The 18,261-nt window shown below is 40.2% G+C and overlaps 1 protein-coding gene across 1 annotated transcript in view; it reads left to right on the forward strand.

The window, feature by feature from the left end:
* The first annotated feature begins 3,365 nt into the window (after nt 1-3,365).
* The window catches only part of C7 (complement C7), a 52,482-nt gene continuing 37,586 nt past the window's right edge, over nt 3,366-18,261 (forward strand). The window contains exons 1-5 of the mRNA XM_004737960.3: nt 3,366-3,573; nt 7,840-7,895; nt 9,822-9,897; nt 14,236-14,377; nt 16,909-17,056. Coding sequence (XP_004738017.1) covers nt 3,568-3,573; nt 7,840-7,895; nt 9,822-9,897; nt 14,236-14,377; nt 16,909-17,056 — 428 coding nt within the window. The 5' untranslated portion in view covers nt 3,366-3,567. The remainder of the gene's footprint in view (nt 3,574-7,839; nt 7,896-9,821; nt 9,898-14,235; nt 14,378-16,908; nt 17,057-18,261) is intronic.

Genomic DNA, 18,261 nt, shown 5'->3' on the forward strand with positions numbered 1-18,261 from the left:
GGGGTCACATGAATTTGGAATTCTGGTTTGCGAAAAGTTTTAAGACATTTTACTTGGTGTACAACTTTTAGAACATTTAATTTACAATGCCATGTGCTGTGGGCTTTGTGATTCTAAGGCTGAGCATTTGCTAGAGAGAGACACCGTAACAGTAGTTCTCAGTAGAGGATGGCTGATTTTGCCTCTTGGGGTTGGGGCCATTTTGCAATATCTGGAGACATTAAAAAAAATTTTTTTTTAAAGATTTTATTTATTTATTTGACAGATAGAGAGATCACAAGTAGGGAGAGGCAGGCAGAGAGAGAGGGAGAAGCAGGCTCCTTGATGAGCAGAGAGCCCAATGTGGGCTTGATCCCAGGACCCTGAGATCATGATTAACCCACTGAGCCACTCAGGTGCTCCTGGAGACATTTTTGATTGACATTTTTGATTGGCATCAAGCAGGTAGATACCAAGGATACTGCTGAGTGTTCTACCCCCTCTATCAACAAAGAGCAATCAAGCCCTAAAGGCCAATAATTCAAAGGTTGAGAGACCCTTCTTTATTATATGCGGCTTCTTACATTTATTTATATGTAAAATTAATTATTTTTTTTTCTTGAGGTATTTCGTAGGACCATAGTGGAAAATATGTGGGGGAAATTCTGCCCTCAGTTTATCCACACTGTTTTCATTATTTTTCAGTTACCAAGTAATGTGGTTTTCCCTCAATACTCCTTCTCTTTGTTTTTTTTTTTAATCATTTTTTAAAAAAGATTTTATTTATTTATTTGACAGACAGAGATCACAAGTAGGCAGAGGCAGCCGGGGTGGGGTGGGGGTGGCGTGGGGAAGCAGGCTCCCCGCCGAGCAGAGAGCCAGATGCGGAGCTCTATCCCAAGACCCTGATAAAAAAGATTTTATTTATTTATTTGACAGACAGAGATCACAAATAGGCAGAGAGGCAGGCAAAGAGAGAGGGGGAAGCAAACTTTCTACTGAGCAGAGAGCCTGAGGGGGGGCTCGATCCCAGAACCTTGGGATCATGGTCTCTATACATGGGCTCACATGATCTTCATAGCATGTAAGGAATAAAAATAACAAAAGGTATTGCTCAAGGCTTCTTCTTCTTTTTTTCTATTTTTCTTTTTTTAAAGATTTTATTTATTTATTTGACAGAGAGAGATCACAAGTAGGCAGAGAGGCAGGCAGAGAGAGAGGAGGAAGCAGGGTCCCTGCTGAGCAGAGAGCCCGATGCGGGACTTGATCCCAGGACCCTGAGATCATGACCTGAGCTGAAGGCAGAGGCTTAACCCACTGAGCCACCCAGGTGCCCCTTGCTCAAGGCTTCTATCTGTCAAAATCTTTAGCCTATTATGTCATGCATCCTCAGTAAGCATTTGTTGAATTAGAATAAACAAATTAATAAACGCATTCGTATATTAATGACAAGTTACCACAGCAGTGCAGCAGTGCTTTTGGTATCTACTTACTTCTCCTCAGCACTCATTGCTACATGACAAAGGCAAATATCTGCAAATTCTGCTGATACCTGCAACAGTCTACTTGAAGGCCCTTACCCCCTCCACCCTGCCAGCTCTCAGTGCTGCCAGGCCTACCCCCAAGGCAAACTGGAAGTGTTTGAGAGTTGAATCTAGGAGCCACCCTCAATCAATGATAGGGTGTTGGTTGATATATCTGCTTAGAGCACTTCTCAAAACAAGACAAAACAAAACCAAACAAACCCTACAAAAAACCCAGCCAAACACCAAACCCCAAACCCTTTAAACTCTCCAAAAAGCATACTTGTAGTTGATTTCCTATCTCAGAATCTGGGCTTTCAGGGGAATGCAAATGAACCTGTTTAATGTGGAATCAAATATTGAGCACTTTTTTTTTTTTTTTAAGATTACATTTTCCAGTAATCTCCACACCCAACATGGGGCCTGAACTCACAACCCAAGATCAAGAGTCACATGCTCCACTGATTGAGGCAGCCAGGCTCCCCTGCACAGTGAGCCCTTAAGAAGAGCCCAGGGGCACCTGGGTGGCTCAGTGGGTTAAGCCTCTGCCTTCAGCTCAGGTCATGATCTCAGGGTCCTGGGATCGAGCCCCGCATCGGGCTCTCTGCTCAGTGGGAGGCCTGCTCCCCACCCCCCCCACCTGCCGCCTACTTGTGATCTCTCTCTCTGTCAGATAAATAAATAAAATCTTAAAAAAAAAAAAAAAAAGAAGAGTCCATAACATTTAGAAATCATGCAAGTGGAGTTGAACCACCACAACAAAATCTTTCAGGAATTAGGGGTCATTTTCTCTGTGGCAAAATTTCTTCCACACAAATCACTAATGGTTTTAACAAAGGATGTGGAAGATTTGTTTCTGGGAGCCCATTTAATTTATGAAGGGAGGGTAGGAGTTAGTCTCTATTATTCAAGTTCTTTGGATAAAGAAAGAAATAAATCATTAAAACTGGAAAATATTCACTAATGGAATGTTTAGTTATAAAATTACTCTCAGCGCAAAAATCCTTTCCCACTTAACACTTACTTCTCTTCTATTAATGCCCTAGCAGCTAGTGTCAGGATATTTGGCCAAACCATGTGAATCAAGTTAAAGCTCAGCTTCAATAGAAAATCTGAACTTTTGCCCCCAAAATGCAGCTTTCATGCAATCTTTGAAAGTGATGCTGAGAACTGCTAGGATCAATGCAAACCTCTGGAGAACAAGGGTCTGGAAGAATTAGCCAAGGCAATAGCAGAAGAGGAGAAAATGGACGGAGAGGGTGATGGCCATGAAAAGAACTTTTAAACAGTGAGCTCCACATCAAAGGATTAGGGGACGAACTTGGGAAAATTAATGATGCTCATTAATACGTTTGCAAAACATGGTGCTGTTTCCAACCATTCTGTGGAGGTCAAGCATGAGGGGATGGAGGTAATACTGTGTTAGTGTGTATGTGTATAAATATAAATATATATGTGGTATAGTTGTTGTGGGGTTTTTTAATTCCTTTTTTGTTGGGGGAAGTGGTGGAAATTCCACCCCCAAATGTTCCCTTTCTATTCTGAGTGACAGAACCGCATTTAGATCTTCTTTCTCACAGTGTTTAATCTCAAAGTTCTGGTGTACAACACCCTTTAAGGAATCTGGAAAGCATCTGCTTAGTTTCGAAGATTGAAATAGGAAGGAGGCTTATCCCTTGCCTTACATAGAGTCTCCTTGGTTGAAAATCACTTAAACATAGAGCTGGGAACATTTGCTGCCTTTCTTGATTTACAGATGTTTTCTTAGAACTATACTTCTAAACAGTTCCAGCTGGCTAAAGCTAAGGCCTGTGTAAGTTGATAAGACGCATCTGGCTTCAAGACATGGACTAAATAAGGAGGCAGGCTCTTCGTGTTGCCAGAGAATCTGGTCGGGGTAGGAGCTAAGTCTCCGAACCACTTGTTCTGTTTATGAGTGCCAAGTTAATCCCCAGCAGTGAGAGACGGGGAAGGAGCAGGCTGTTGGGCTCTTCCTGCTGTTGAAAATTCGTCGACACTCAGTGGAAATTTTCTTCCTTCTTCAGCTCTGAATGTTTCCCCAAACATGAAGGTAAGGTAATAATTTCATTACTTTTGTAAACGAAGCGATCTCAAAAGGGAGCGAGGCTTAACCAAAATGACTCAAAAAAGGGGAAAACAGGAAAGAGAAAGATCTGGGGGTAACTTTACAAAAAAAATCCTTATTTAAATATATTTAATAATTCAGCCAAAGTGAATTCCTTTTTCTTGTTTTGCAGTAAAATTAGTGGTTCGGAGGGGTGCCTGGGTGGCTCAGTGGGTTAAGCCGCTGTCTTTGGCTCAGGTCATGATCTCAGGGTCCTGGGATCGAGTCCCGCATCGGGCTCTCTGCACAGCAGGGATCCTGTTTCCTTCTCTCTCTCTCTGCCTGCCTCTCTGCCTACTTGTGATCTGTCTGTCAAATAAATAAATAAAATCTTAAAAAAAAAATTAGTGGTTCGGAGGTCTGGGAATCAGAGACTGGAGACAATGTTTATGAAAGTTCTGAGAAAGGCATTAGGAAATACAATAGTACCTTTGTTGTTTCTTAGGGAAAATGTCCCTCCAGTGTACTTGGTTTGTTTGTTTGTTTGATTTGGGGTCATGCTCTGAAACACCATGATTTGACTCATCCAAGAGCTTTATATAAGTGAAGTTGAAGACTTGGAATTTTAGAATCTGGAATCTTTGATGAAAGAAAGGTTCAGGAATATGAGAGTGGAAGACACAGATGGATGGAGGGCAGTTAGAAGTTTTCCAAGTACACGTGTTGGTCCAGTGCAATGTAGCCAAATGTTAGAAAAATTACAGTTCAGCCAAAGATAGGAGCAAAGACAGCCACTTGAACTTATTTTTGCATCATTTGTTATTAATTTGTGATTATTCTATTTTGTTCATTTGTTAAGATACTCTTTTTGGGAGCACCTGGGTGGCTTAGTTGGTTAAGCGTCAGTGTTGGGCTCAAGTCATGATCCCAGGATCCTGGGACTGAGCCCCCTGTTGGCCTCCCTCTTCCTCTCCTGTTCCCCATGCTTGTGCTCTCTCTGTCAAATAAATAAAATAAAAATCTTAAAAAAAGATATTCTCCTTGAAGGTGGGAAATGATAACTACTTCATTTTCAGGGACCCAGGTAATAAATTTCCAGGAATTCTCTTGGTTAAAGATTCAGCTTATATAGCTCATGAACAAAACTGCCTTGTAATAGGCAGATCTTCACAGGCAATCATAAGAGTACATATATGGGGAAGGTGCTGGCAAAGGCAGTCCTGATGAAAAAAAGTGTGTTCCCTAAAACTTGGTTGAAATTCTTTTAAAACTTATGCCGTAGAATGTTAATGAATTTTTTTCATGAGGCCTGTTTTTGCTGAGAGTTGAAGGCCAAGAACAGTAAGTGCTCAGTATCCCGACATTTTAGAGTGAGATGCTGGACAGGCAATGCAGTACTATGAAAAGGGCATCTCGGGGCACGTGGGTGGCTCAGTTGGTTAAGCAGCAGACAGTTGATTGCGGCTTAGGTCATGATCTCAGGGTCCTGGGATGGTGCCCTGCATCAGGTTCCATGCTCACTGCAGACTCTGCTTAAGCCTCTCCCTGACCATCCCCTTGCTCATGTGCTCTCTCACTTTCTCTCTCAAAAAAAAAAAAAAGTAGCTCTAAGTCTGTCTGGTGACCCTTTGACTATCTGCATCCTTACGAGTATGCAAGATCATGACCCTTAGAGGATGGGGGATATAGGAAATGATGTGGGAAACAAAGGCAAAAGAAAACATTATTTCCTTACTGCCTACTGCCCATTGACAAGTCCTTGAAATAGGTGGAGTGACCTTCCTTTAGGAACTCAGCTGCCTCAGTGTGGACACTTTGCTAAGAACAAAAGTCAATCTTAACTTAATGTTATCCTACCTGCCCAAACCCCTCCCCGCCCCCCCCCAGTCCTGTAAGTCTACTCAAACATATACAAATTCCTTTGGAAACTTCCTTTATTTCTACTCCCCCCACACCTCCAAGATACATATGTTAGCAGTCATCCTCCAAGCATGTGGCCCACTGATACACATCTGAAGGGTCTCATGACTAAGATATTATTAGGCAGTAATAAATGATCTTTTCCTAACAATAGTTAGCCCCTTCAGGGTTTTGGACACCTTGCTTCCAAAATTCCTTAGATACACACATTATCCCAATCCCTCTCCCAACTTAAAAGTATATAATCAGTCACCCATCACAACTCCAGGGGGTACTCCTTCTGCCAAAGGGTCCTATCCCTGTACTTAAATAAACCCACCTTTTTGGACTGAAGACATCTCAAGAATTCTTTCTTGACTGTTCTGAACCCCAGCATTTCCATATCATGGAATGATACTCTAGTCATGAAAATCTAAAGGCACAGGCTGGTTCACTGGCTTGCGTTCAGGAGAGTAAAACGACACAACAGTGTTGGTTACATCCTGACATCCAGAGCTTAACAGGATGAGGATGTGAGCAAATCTCTCATGGACCCAGTGTGGACCCCCTTTCTGGCTCTTGCCCCTCTCCTTCCTGCTGCCGTGACTTTGAAGAAGACAGAGACAGCTCAGAGAGATGGGGAAGAAAAGCACAAGCACCAGGGGAAGGAATTCTGAAGCAAACACCACTCTGCCCTTGTTAGGAGCATCTGGGATCAGGAAGTAAGAGAGAAATTAAAATTGAATACTGAACTGAAATTTGACTGTTTAGATTGTTTCAGAATTTTTGTTTTCTGAAAATGTGACAATTTGTTAGTGCCTCGGAGTGACTAAAAGAGCTATACGACCGGCTTTCCCAGAGGGAGGAAAAATGAGTTGACACAGCACAGAGTAAAGACATTATTGAAAAAATAAAGAAGAAATCCTTGTTTTTAATTAAAAAAAAGAAAAACCTTAAAATAAGTGTTGGTTTAGATTATGTGCTTTATGTGGTCATTGAAAAGTCCGAAAAGTATTCACAGCTTCCCCTGCCATTGTTCACTCATTTCCAGGATGCCCACAGCTCTTAGTGTTTTGGTTGTGTTTATCAGAATAATAAGCTTTGTGGAACAGTAAAAATCAGAAGCAGGCAACTAGAATTTTACAACGGGAAGAAAGATACCTAATAAGACCTCAGTGATCTAGGAAGGCAAGTAGAAAGGTCTGGAAAAAATGTTGGGAAGCCACTCCTCGAATACCTGGAGAGGGAAAAATGTCTGGGGAGATCAGGGAGAAGAGAAAGAATATTGGCTTGTTAAAATGTGGGATATGATGGTTTTAAGAACTTTTACACTGGGTTATGAATTGAATACATTTGACACTTAGAGAGTCTCCAGTAAAGATTTGAATTCTATTCATGGACACCTTCAGTGGTCAAAGTAGGGAAATACATAAAAGTAGAAAAAAAGATAAAAGAAATCACCTGTAGTTTCATACCAGAAGGAAAGAATTACCTTTTATTATGTCTTTCTAGATTTGTTTTTAATACATGTTTGGGTTTTTTTTTTTTTTTTTAAGATTTTATTTATTTATTTGAGAGAGAGAGTGAGAGAGAGCATGAGAGGGGAGAAGGTCCGAGGGAGAAGCAGACTCCCCATGGAGCTGGGAGCCCGATGAGGGACTCCATCCTGGGACTCTGGGATCATGACCTGAGCTGAAGGCAGTCCCTTAACCAACTGAGCCACCCAGGTGCCCCATATTTGGTTTTTGATACAAAATGTAACCTCATTTTATATATAATTTTGTGATCTACTAAATCTTCAATATTTAGGCTGGCGCTGTCATGGAAAGATGATTACAAAAGGCCTTGGAGGTGTTTTAAATCTGACCCAGCCACAGAACTAAGGGTCTGGGCGAGCGTCACCGCCTTCTGCCTAGGGACGTGCTTCAACTTTGGTTGACTCTTCATGTAGGATGCGTATTTCCCTTCTAACTCCTTATTCTTGGCTGGTCTTTCTTCTAGGCTTCCTCCTCTCCAGGTGTCCTTATGCGTGTTGAAGTTAGAGTGAAGATGAGTGGAGAACGGAATTAAAAGATCCCTAAAGAGAGGCTCTAATGAGTTAAATTTTCCATGTGTCTGGCCATGACATTCCCCAGCCCCTAGTTGTCTTTACAGAAATGAACAGTAGAGGGCGAGCTCAACAGAACTGTATTAAACTTTAATTTAGAATGGAAATTTCAAGGACAAGCACCGTCGTTGAGCCTGCTCCATGGTTCTTTCCTTCTTTATATTCCCAACTCACAAATCTTGACGTGAAGGAATGTGTACACTTTCAACTCATTAAAGAAATGCAAACTAAAGTAATTTTTTTTCCTCCTCCCTCTTCAACCCCAGGTAATACTTTTATTCATCTTGGTGGGATTTATAGGAGAGTTCCAAGTTTTTTCAAGGTGAGAATTTTTTTGGAAATCATTAAAAATTCTTTTTTATTTTTAGGAAGTTCTTTAGTACATGGCCTGATTTTTATGTTGCAGCCTGACACATCTTTATCTCTTAATATTTTATATGTCCACATTTTGAGAAAAGGCAATGCTAGCAAAAGCGTGTTTTATTCTTATTCTTATATTACTTCATTTTTTTCCTGTAAGAAAGAAACCTGAAATCTAAAAATACCTCAAGGTTTTCTTCTTATCCCAGTATCGTGATTTTACCTGCAATTCAGAGAATTGAACCAACCTTAGAATTGACACAACTTCGAGCAGAATTTGACTTTTAAATGAAGTCGTTGCAAAACATTCTTTGGATTTGAAAGCTTGAGAGTTTTTTGTTTTGTTTTGTGTTTTTCCTTAACAGAAATATAGTTGACACACAATGTTACATTAGTTTAAGGTGTACACCATAGTGATTTGACAAGTCTATATGTTATGCTATGCTCACCGCAAGGGTAGCTCATGTCTGGGTCAGAGATTTTTTATTTTTTTTTTAATTTCTTATTTTTTTAAGAAGTTAGGTTTATTGACTCTGAGACCTGGAAAAAAGCCAACCTCATTTACCCATGGCCTTGTTTTGCTCTCATCGGTTTGGTGGGATAGGACCGGGTCAGTTCTCTTCATCGGTCTCTCAGAATATGTTTCAGGAGCTGCGCTATGATGGGGATGCAAAGAGAACCAACACAGTACAGGGAGTCCACCAGGTGACTCAGATCTTGAAATGGTTGATTTCAGTGCAGATGTGCTCCGTTCTCTGGGAGAGGCCTGCATGCCCTACTGTGGGAGCACAGAGGAGAGAAGCGCAAGCTAGCTTTCGGTGTTTGGGGAAGTCCTCTGCCTGTTCCTGGGACCCCACATAGAAAAATGGCAAGTTTGATTTAAGGGTCACAGACACTAAGGCTTTGGATCATTATGGCCAGATCAAGATGACAGATTAGCAACATTGTCTTCATAAAAGCATGTGAGGCACATACACTATAAGGGGGACAACTTACTCAGGGTCACCTCAGAGGCTTAAGACAAGTGCAAATCACCTTACTCCAGATGTCTCCAAGGCTAGTAATGTGCTCAAAATCCAGAAATCAGGAGTCTGATTTCCTCTGCCCCTTGTAAAATGTGCTTTTATGCTAGGCCAAGCCGTGTGATCTTCTTGGCAAAGCTGGAGTTAAGTATCATATGAGAACCGACTGTCCATTTTTCATGTATTTTAGTGGAGTAGAATTGCTTAAGCTCAAATTGACTCTTCTTGGGTGTGTTCTTGAGAAAGAAGTAGCCTAAATGAACAGGGGGAATATCTAAAAATAATTTTCTGTCCCTTTAGTCTTGGTCAGGTTTCAGTTTCTCACTTCTCATAGGGTATTTTTAGAGCTTTTTGTCTTTCAGTGAAGAGTTTCTGTAGAACTCTTCAATTTGTCATTCAGAATCCTTTCAAAGGCCAGAATACCTTCCTCTTATATGTTCTCACCTACCCTCTCACATGTGAACCGTCTCTTATCTATATTTCCACAATACATTATACTGTACCCATTTCTGGTATGAAATGGATCAAATGACGTATATTGGATTATAGATCATGTTTATATGATCATATTATGACTGTTGGTTTATACATCTGCATCTTTGTCTTCTCCTCTACCCATAGGCAGTGATCTATCTCTTATTGTTTCTTCAGCTCAGGTGTCTGAATTAAATGTCTGGTACATAATAGATGTTTAATAAATATTAATCTCTAAAAACGTTGCTCCCTTCCACATACATTTTTATATATCTTGGGATGCTTTTGGTGTCTCTTAAAAAATTGTGAAGCAATTTTTAAAAAAATATTTTTGACCATTCTTTGTGTTTCCCCTCTCCTTATCTTCTACCTGACTTATAACAACTCAACAGAGCTGCCTCTCCAGTCAATTGCCAGTGGGATTCCTATGCTTCATGGTCAGAATGCAATGGTTGTACAAAGACTCAGGTAGGACCATACTAAAATTTTGTGTTTATTGTTTCTTTACTGTCTATATTGTTTATACTGATAGAGCTGATTTATGGACAAAAGACATTAGCTTTTGACATGTTATTTTTTGATTTTTTTAAATACAATTAGTAATTTTAAAGGGAGAAAAGTAATGCTTTAATAATTAATAATGTAATAAAGTAATTTCTGCATTCTTATTTTTCTTGCAGGACTTTTCTAAATCTTATATTTGAGCCTAGAATTGTACGCAGGATAAAGCAATTCACTAACTCTTTAACTATTAGAGAAAAAGAAGAGTGTGAAATGAAGTTAGTATGTAATTCAAAATCAGTTTCATTTTTACTGGGTTCACCTTTTCTTCGTATTTAAAACAAACACTGACAAGTACAAAATGGTTGCTTTGTTTTGCCTAAGTAATAGTGAATGACCATGAAGAGTGAAACATTTTGCACTTTTTTTTTTTTTTAAAGATTTTAGTTTTAAGTAATGTCTACACCCAACATGGGCTTCCAACCCACAACCCGGGTATAAGAGTCTTGTGCTCCACTGACTGAGTCAGCCAGGAGCCCCTGCATTTTTAAACATTTTAAGGTTTAATTCTAAGTAATACAAATAAAATGCTGGAATTGATCTGGAGATAATAGAGGACTTCTAAAAGTGCCTGTTATTTTATATAACATAAATTAATATATGTAATTAATATAATATATATATATAATATACTATATATATATTAGTATACAATAAGTCCCCTTATTATAAGTTACTTATTGAGAAAACATGGGAAAGTCTATATAAAGAAAACTCTACTTATAATTTCACCATTTAAAAGACATGAATATAACTTCATTTTGCTATTCTTTCAATTTATCTTTTCTGTGTGTTTGTAATTTTTTAAAATAGAATTGTTTGACTATAGTTGTATATTCCACTATTAAAAATTTTTTTGTTTAGGGCGCCTGGGTGGCTCAGCGGGTTAAGCCACTGCCTTCGGCTCAGGTCATGATCTCAGGGTCCTGGGATCGAGGCCCGCGTCGGGTTCTCTGCTCAGCAGGGACCTTGCTTCCCCCCTCTCTCTCTGCCTGCCTCTCCATCTACTTGTAATTTCTCTCTGTCAAATAAATAAATAAAATCTTTAAAAAAAAATAAAAAAAAATTTTTTTGTTTAAAAAACTGTTTTTTTAATTTTTAAAAAGATTTCATTAATTTACTAGAGAAAGAGAGAGAGAGCACAAGCAGGGTAAGGGGCAGAAGGAGAAGCAGGCTCCCCACTGAGTAGGGAGCCCGACAGGGGGCTGGATCCAGGACCCTGGGGTCATGACCTGAGCCAAAAGTAGACACTTAATGACTGAGCCACCCAGGCACCCATAAAATTTTTTTAAAAAATGAACTCCATGCCACATGTGGGGCTTGAACTCCCGACCCTAAGATCAGGAGTAGTATGTTCCACTGACTGACCCAGCCAGGTGCCCCTCTATCCTACTGTTTTTTTTTTTTTAAAGTAGGTTTTGTGCCCAGCATGGAGCCCAACAAGGGGCTTGAACTCAGGACTGTTAAATCAAGACCCGAGCTGAGCTCAAGAGTTGGGCCCTTAACCAACTGAGCCACCAAGGTACCCCTCTACTATTTTAAAATTACACTTTTGGCTGGAATTTTAACAGCTGTATTATTTTCCACTATATGAGTATACCAATCTTATTTATCTATTTTCCTATTGTTTGAGATTTAGGATTTGTACATTTTTGTTATTATAAATAAAACTTCAGTGAACATTTTTGTACATAGAAATCAGTCCTCTGTTCCGATAATTTTCCTAGGATCAATTCCAAAAATATAATTCTTACTTTAAAGGTTTTAAACATTTGAATGATTAAAGATGTTTTTATTGAAATATAATTACCACATGACATGGTATTAGTTTCAGATATACAACATGATTCTATATTTGCAAAATATTTTAAAGGTGGTTCAGTTTGAATAAAAATGTATATTCAAAAATCACTTTTTAATTATTAAAATAACAGAACCATATTATAGAAGATAACTTCTGTTTTGAAGCCTCATCATAATCATCACTTTCATCAAGCATCTGGTACCTACATGAGTGGTATTTATAAAACAAGTTACACAAATGCAGAATTTGGCTTTGGGTGAATAGATGACTACTCTGATTACAGGAAAATGGGTACATGAATAACAAGGCAAAAGTCAGACACCAACTACAGAAAACATTTTTATAATTCAACAACAAGTTATGAAAGAATGTTAAATAGAAAGAGATGGAAGGTATTTTTCATATTAGTATTTGCATAAAGGTCATCATGCAATGATTATATCTCTAGATTATAATGACAAAATTTTCATCCAGAAAGAGACAAGTGAAAATGAAAATAGGGTCAGAAGACCAGAATTTGTCAGGTGAGAATGAGACTGTTCTCAGTGGGCAGCTGTCAAGGTCATGCACCTACTGAGAGAGAGGGAAGCATTCTTTAGACACACTACACAATCTGTGCTTTGGAACTTCGGAAAAGGACAATTTAAAAAGACATGTATGAGAGGTGTCTTCATCAATTAAACACGGAGATTAAAAACTTATCAAGGAACTGTGCTGAGCTCCATTCCCCACTCTTATTCCTCCAAGACTCCTCTGCTTAGACCCAACAGAAGTTGCCAGGGTCTGCCCCAGGCTGACAAAACCCCTCAAAGAGCAAATTACGTTCCTGTGACCCTTTGTCTGAAAGAATCCCCACTTCTAACCCAGATTAGAAGGGATGAGGCGATTCCACCTTGGCTTGTGATGAGGGGCAGAAGCAGCAATGTATTCACATTTAGCTCCGAAGGCTGACCTATAGCCTGCATAGTTCCCATAAGGACCAAATACATGAGGGTCTCATGACCACCTGTTCATCTCACTGATGGCCCAATGACAAGCACCGGAGAAATCCTGCAAAAGTATTTTCATGAGTAGAAATTTGAAGAAGACATTTATGATCTGATACTCCCTGCACGTCCTCTCCCTTGAACACGAAGTACGTAACCACCAGCTTCATGGAGCAAAAGTGCAGCTCTTTCTCCCCAGGGGCCCTTGTCCCCTGCTATCATCAAAACAACTTTTTATTTATTTTATTTATTTTTTTTAAGATTTTATTTATTTATTTGACAGAGAGAGATCACAAGTAGGCAGAGAGGCAGGCAGAGAGAGAGGAGGAAGCAGGCTCCCTGCTGAGCAGAGAGCCCGATGCGGGACTCGATCCCAGGACCCTGAGATCATGACCTGAGCCGAAGGCAGCGGTTTAACCCACTGAGCCACCCAGGCGCCCCTCAAAACAACTTTTTGCACCAAAACCATCGCAAGAAATCTTTCTTGACCATTCCACTACTGGCCCCCACATCAGTCTGTATATCCTGTCTTCCCTGTTGGTCTTTGCTCAAGTCTTAAATTCTCTGGAATGTCAGATTTTGTTTATTTTTTTAGATAGGGAAAAGGCGAGTACAGAAAGAGACTCACATGATTCATCTGACTGCTGTTGGGGACGCAAAGGATTCTGTGGACCTCTGTGTGTTTAAGTGTTAGATGCATGGCTTCATATTGACTAACTGAATTTTAGGACGAATTATTTGTTTTTCATGTGGCTCGATGATTTCCTCTATTTTTCCCATACTTTCTCTCCCAGAGATTTGCCTTTGACGTGTTTCCCATTTCAGAGGCCAGTGATTTTGTTTGTCTGTCAGAAGTAGCTTTGTCTTTGGACTACCGAGGCTTCTGCGCTGTCCATTTGTCTTCCGTACTGCCATATGAGGTTCTCCAGATTGCTTTGCCTAGACTTGTCTTCCCGAAGAAGGCTTAACATTCAACCCAGATTAATTACCACCACTTTCCCAATGGTGTTTCTGACTTAATTTCTCCTTAACCCTGGTTCCTAGGATCCTTTCCCCACCTCTGGCAAAATTGGTTTCACCTTTCGAGTTAGCTCCTGGCACACAGCTTGAGCAAAAGCATTAATCATCTGTAATGCAACAGGTTTGCTTATGTGTCTACCCGGCTCTTTCAAGTTACTTTCTTAAAGATCCACTAATATATATATATATATATTTCTTTTACACTCAATCCTGAGAATAAATAAGTAGCTGTGAGTCCTTCCTAAGTAGTACTCCAAGTGTCACAGGACTCCACGACAGGTGGGTCTGTGGGTATATTGATTTTGGAGGTTTTATATCTGCCCACCAGAACAGTTTCCTGAACACTGTTTCTTCAATTGTATTCATTTCTCTCCGATTTTGCCTCTCAGACAAAGGAAAGGAGACGTCCAAAAACACTACCTGTTTTGTGTTTAGACTCGCAGGCGGTCAGTTGCTGTTTATGGGCAGTATGGCGGTCAACCTTGCGTCGGAAGTGCATTTGAAACACAATCGTGTGAACCTACACTAGGATGTCCGGTGGAAGAGGGATGTGGAGAGCGGTTCAGGTGTTTCTCAGGTATCTTTTCCGTAGGTTTGGACACTCCATGCCGAGTGTAAATTCAAATGTTATTTGATCAACTTGCTCAGTATGTATTCATTCAATTTTACTGAATTTATATTGGCCTGAAAATTAATTTTGTTGGCATATTAATTATACACTCAGCTATCATTATTTCAAATGTAACATCATTATTTCATTTGGTAACAAAGGTGAACATACTCCTTGCTTCTTTGAAAAGAAATATGGCAATTGACCGACCCAGGCTGCTCTTGATATTGCATTTTTGGTCAAGATGTAGAGTGAGTCTGGTACATCAAGACTGGGCAAAAACAAGGTTACTGCCCAAGTTATTATTACGTTTACAAGGAAAGCAACTCTGATTAGCTAATCAAGAAGCAATAGAGGTCACTCCTATGCACAGGGTGATTGAAACATAATTTCAAGTTTGGGCACTGAGGGTTATTTGACCTATTGTTTAGGTAGCATTGGTGCAATCAGATTAATTCAACAACTTTTAGCAAATATTTATTATTGTTATTATGCTCCAGATATAGTGGTGAGGATTGTGGATATGTAAATGAAACACATAGCTTCTTCCTTCACAAATATTAAAGTTTATGGGCAGAATAGCACATAAATAATACCTGTATTAGAAGTGCTCCTCGGTAATACCTCTCTAACTCCTTTTTTACTTCCAAAACCCAAATCAGATGGCTCCTCTTTTAGGAAGCATTCCTTAACTCCTCAACTGACAAATCATTTCTCTGTGTTCCCTATGCATGTTGTACATATGTACGTTGTACCATCTGTAATCTGGGGTGTTTGTTGGTCTGGTTTCTCTCTTGTGAACTCCTTGAGGATATGGATGATATTCCTTTAATTTTTACAGCTGAAGTACCTGGTACCTAGTAGACTCTCAACAAATGTTTGGTGTATGGGATTGTGTGAGACAACAGTGGGGTGCATGGGACACCATCAGAACAGGTGTGTGCAATGCAGAGTATGAGAACATGAACGAAGGAGTTGTACTACAACCTGTGGCATAGGGATGGTCTCTGAGAGGAGCTCATAGGTACTTTGATTTTTAAAGGACGTGAACATGACAGGCAGAGAAACCCTTTGAGGCTGAGAGACGTATTAGAGTAAGGAGATGAGAGAAAGCCTGGCCTTTATTTCACGTAGGTGTGATGAGGGTATAGGAAGCAGGTCGAAGAATGGCTGGAAATAATGTTGGGGAGGTAGGCGAGGGTTAGATCATCTGGTACCCTTCAGTGCCTCCTCCATGCCCATCTACTGTAACAATTACATTGTGGGATTATAATGATCTGTGTCTTCATAGTCCTTCCTACTAGATCATAAAGTATATGAAAAGCCCAGCATACCATTTTTATTTTTGTCTGTAACTTAACATCTGGAAGGGTGCCTTGCACAGAGTAGGTGCTCAAGAAGTGTTGAGTTTTAACCTTTTGACCCAGTTTCCATGCTCTCACAGTCTTACACAGCAAATCACCAAAACAAGCAGAGCTTTGGCATCTTGGTCAGTGATTACAAAAAAAAATGAACTGAAAGTTGAAGGGCAGGATGTCAGTTTATCCTTCTAGAGGTTGGCGCCTTTTGATTTTGGGGAGGTTCAGACAAATGGCTTGATTATGGTTGAGAGCCTGGAATTTGAATTTGGCTTTTATTTTTAATTTTGTTTCCAGCTGAGGTCAGGATCTATTTTGTGTGTTAGATTATGAGGGCCATAGGGCGCCTGTGTGGCTCAGTGGGTTAAAGCCTCTGCCTTTGGCTCAGGTCATGACCTCAGGGTCCTGGGATCAAGCCCTGCATTGGGCTATCTGCTCAGTGGGGAGCCTGTTTCCCCCTCTTTCTCTGCCTGCCTCTCTGCCTACTTGTGATCTCTCTTGGTCAAATAAATAAATAAAGTCTTTGAAAGAAATAGAATACGAGGGCCAAAATAATCACCAGTCCTTCCCTGGACACCATGAAGATTGATCTCAAATTCACAGTAGAATATTAGTGCAGAGTTGGGGTCCAGGGACAAAACCTTTTTTTTTTTTTTTTAAAAAAAGATTTATTTATTTAAAGGTTTTTTTTTTTTTTTTTAAAGATTTTATTTATTCGACAGAGAAAGATCACAAGTAGGCAGAGAGGCAGGCAGAGAGAGAGGAGGAAGCAGGCTCCCCACCGAGCAGAGAGCCCGATGCGGGGCTCGATCCCAGGACCCCAGGATCATGACCTGAGCCGAAAGCAGAGGCCTTAACCCACTGAGCCACCCAGGCGCCCCAAGATTTATTTATTTAATCTAGAAAAAGCGACCACAAACAGGGGGAGGAGGAGAGGGAGAGAGAGAGAATCTGCTGAACATGGAACCCCACACAGGGCTTGATATCATGACCCTGAGATCATGACCTGAGCTGAAGCCAAGAGTTGAAGCTCAATTCAATGAGCCATCCAGGCACCCCAGAGGCAAAACCTTTTCGATTCTAGGTAGTTTCCACCTTCTTCCTTCTTTTATTTTTGTTGGGGGCTTATCTTGTCTACAGGCCAGTGCATCAGCAAATCTTTGGTTTGCAATGGGGATTCTGACTGTGAAGAGGATGGTGCTGATGAAGACAGATGTGAGGACTCACAAAGCAGACCTTCCTGTGACCTTGATGAACCTCCTCCCAACATAGAACTTACTGGAAATGGGTAAGGTACTGGGCAGCTTCCTGTGTATATGGATGGGCTGTAGCTTTTCATTTTGTTTTTGTTTTATGGTTTGGTAAGTCTAATAACAGGTCATAATATCTAAGCCTTTGGCTCAGAGCTCTTTGCCACATTCTGAAACACTAAAAAAACATTTTTTTGAAGTTTTATTTATTTAAGTAATTTCTACCCCCATTGTAGGGCTCAAACTTACAACCCTGAGATCAAGAGTCTCATACTCCCCAACTGAGCCATCCAGGCATCTTACCTGTATACCTGAAAATATATGTGGTAAATGTAGAGTGTCCACTTGTCCCTGGACTATCCTACTTTTAGCACCGGAGGTCCTATGTCCAGTGAAACCCCTCAGACCTGGGAAAACCCAGATGGTTGGTCATCTTCTGGGAGAAAGGTAGAAATAGAGAGAGAGACAGAGCGAGAACTGGTTCATGACAATTATGGGGAGCTACTCAAGAGAACAAAGAGATATTAGAATAAGAACAGAGAAAGAATGGAGAAAGTGCTGTGTTGGGATATTTAAGCTTGAAAAAGAATTGTCTTAACCAGCTGGAAACTTTGATTTTCAAGTGAAGTTGGGACAATACCATGTTGTCTTTTCAAAAGGAATTCTGAAGGACTTCTAAGGGTCAGATCCAAGTTGAGATTTTAAGGCTTTAAAATAGTTTATTTTAGAGTCAGAGGTGATTTTTCTGTAATATTTTAAATTCATTAACAGAGAAATGGTAAAATTAGTCTAAAGAGTGTACCAGTCAGTATGCTAAGAGGCAATTTAGGTGAAATTTATTGCAGAAAGTTCCCTCCGGGGGCACTTGGGTGGTTCAGTTGGTTAAGCATCTGCCTTCAGCTCAGATCATGTTCCTGGGGTCCTGCGATCAAGCCCCACGTGGGGCTCCCTGCTCAGCAGGAAGCCTGCTTCCCCTCCCTCCGTGCCCCTCCTCCCTGTTTGTGTTCTTTCTCTCTCCCTCTCTTCAAATAAATAAAATCTTAAAAAAAAAAAAAAGAAAAGAAGAATTCCCTCTCCTCAAGAGTAGTCTTAGTTGTACTGGTTTTATCTATAGACTCAACATAAAACCAGCTGTTGCTATAGATACAAAAGGACTGTGTGTTTCGCAAACATGTTCTTAGACTGAAGGGATGTTGGAGTCTCCCAAGCTTTTAGTTTTAGCCATTATACACACAAGGAAGGT

The sequence above is a fragment of the Mustela putorius genome, unplaced genomic scaffold (assembly GCF_011764305.1).
Source record: "Mustela putorius furo isolate JIRA1106 unplaced genomic scaffold, ASM1176430v1.1 tig00000407_pilon_pilon_pilon, whole genome shotgun sequence".
NCBI classification, from domain to species: domain Eukaryota; kingdom Metazoa; phylum Chordata; class Mammalia; order Carnivora; family Mustelidae; genus Mustela; species Mustela putorius.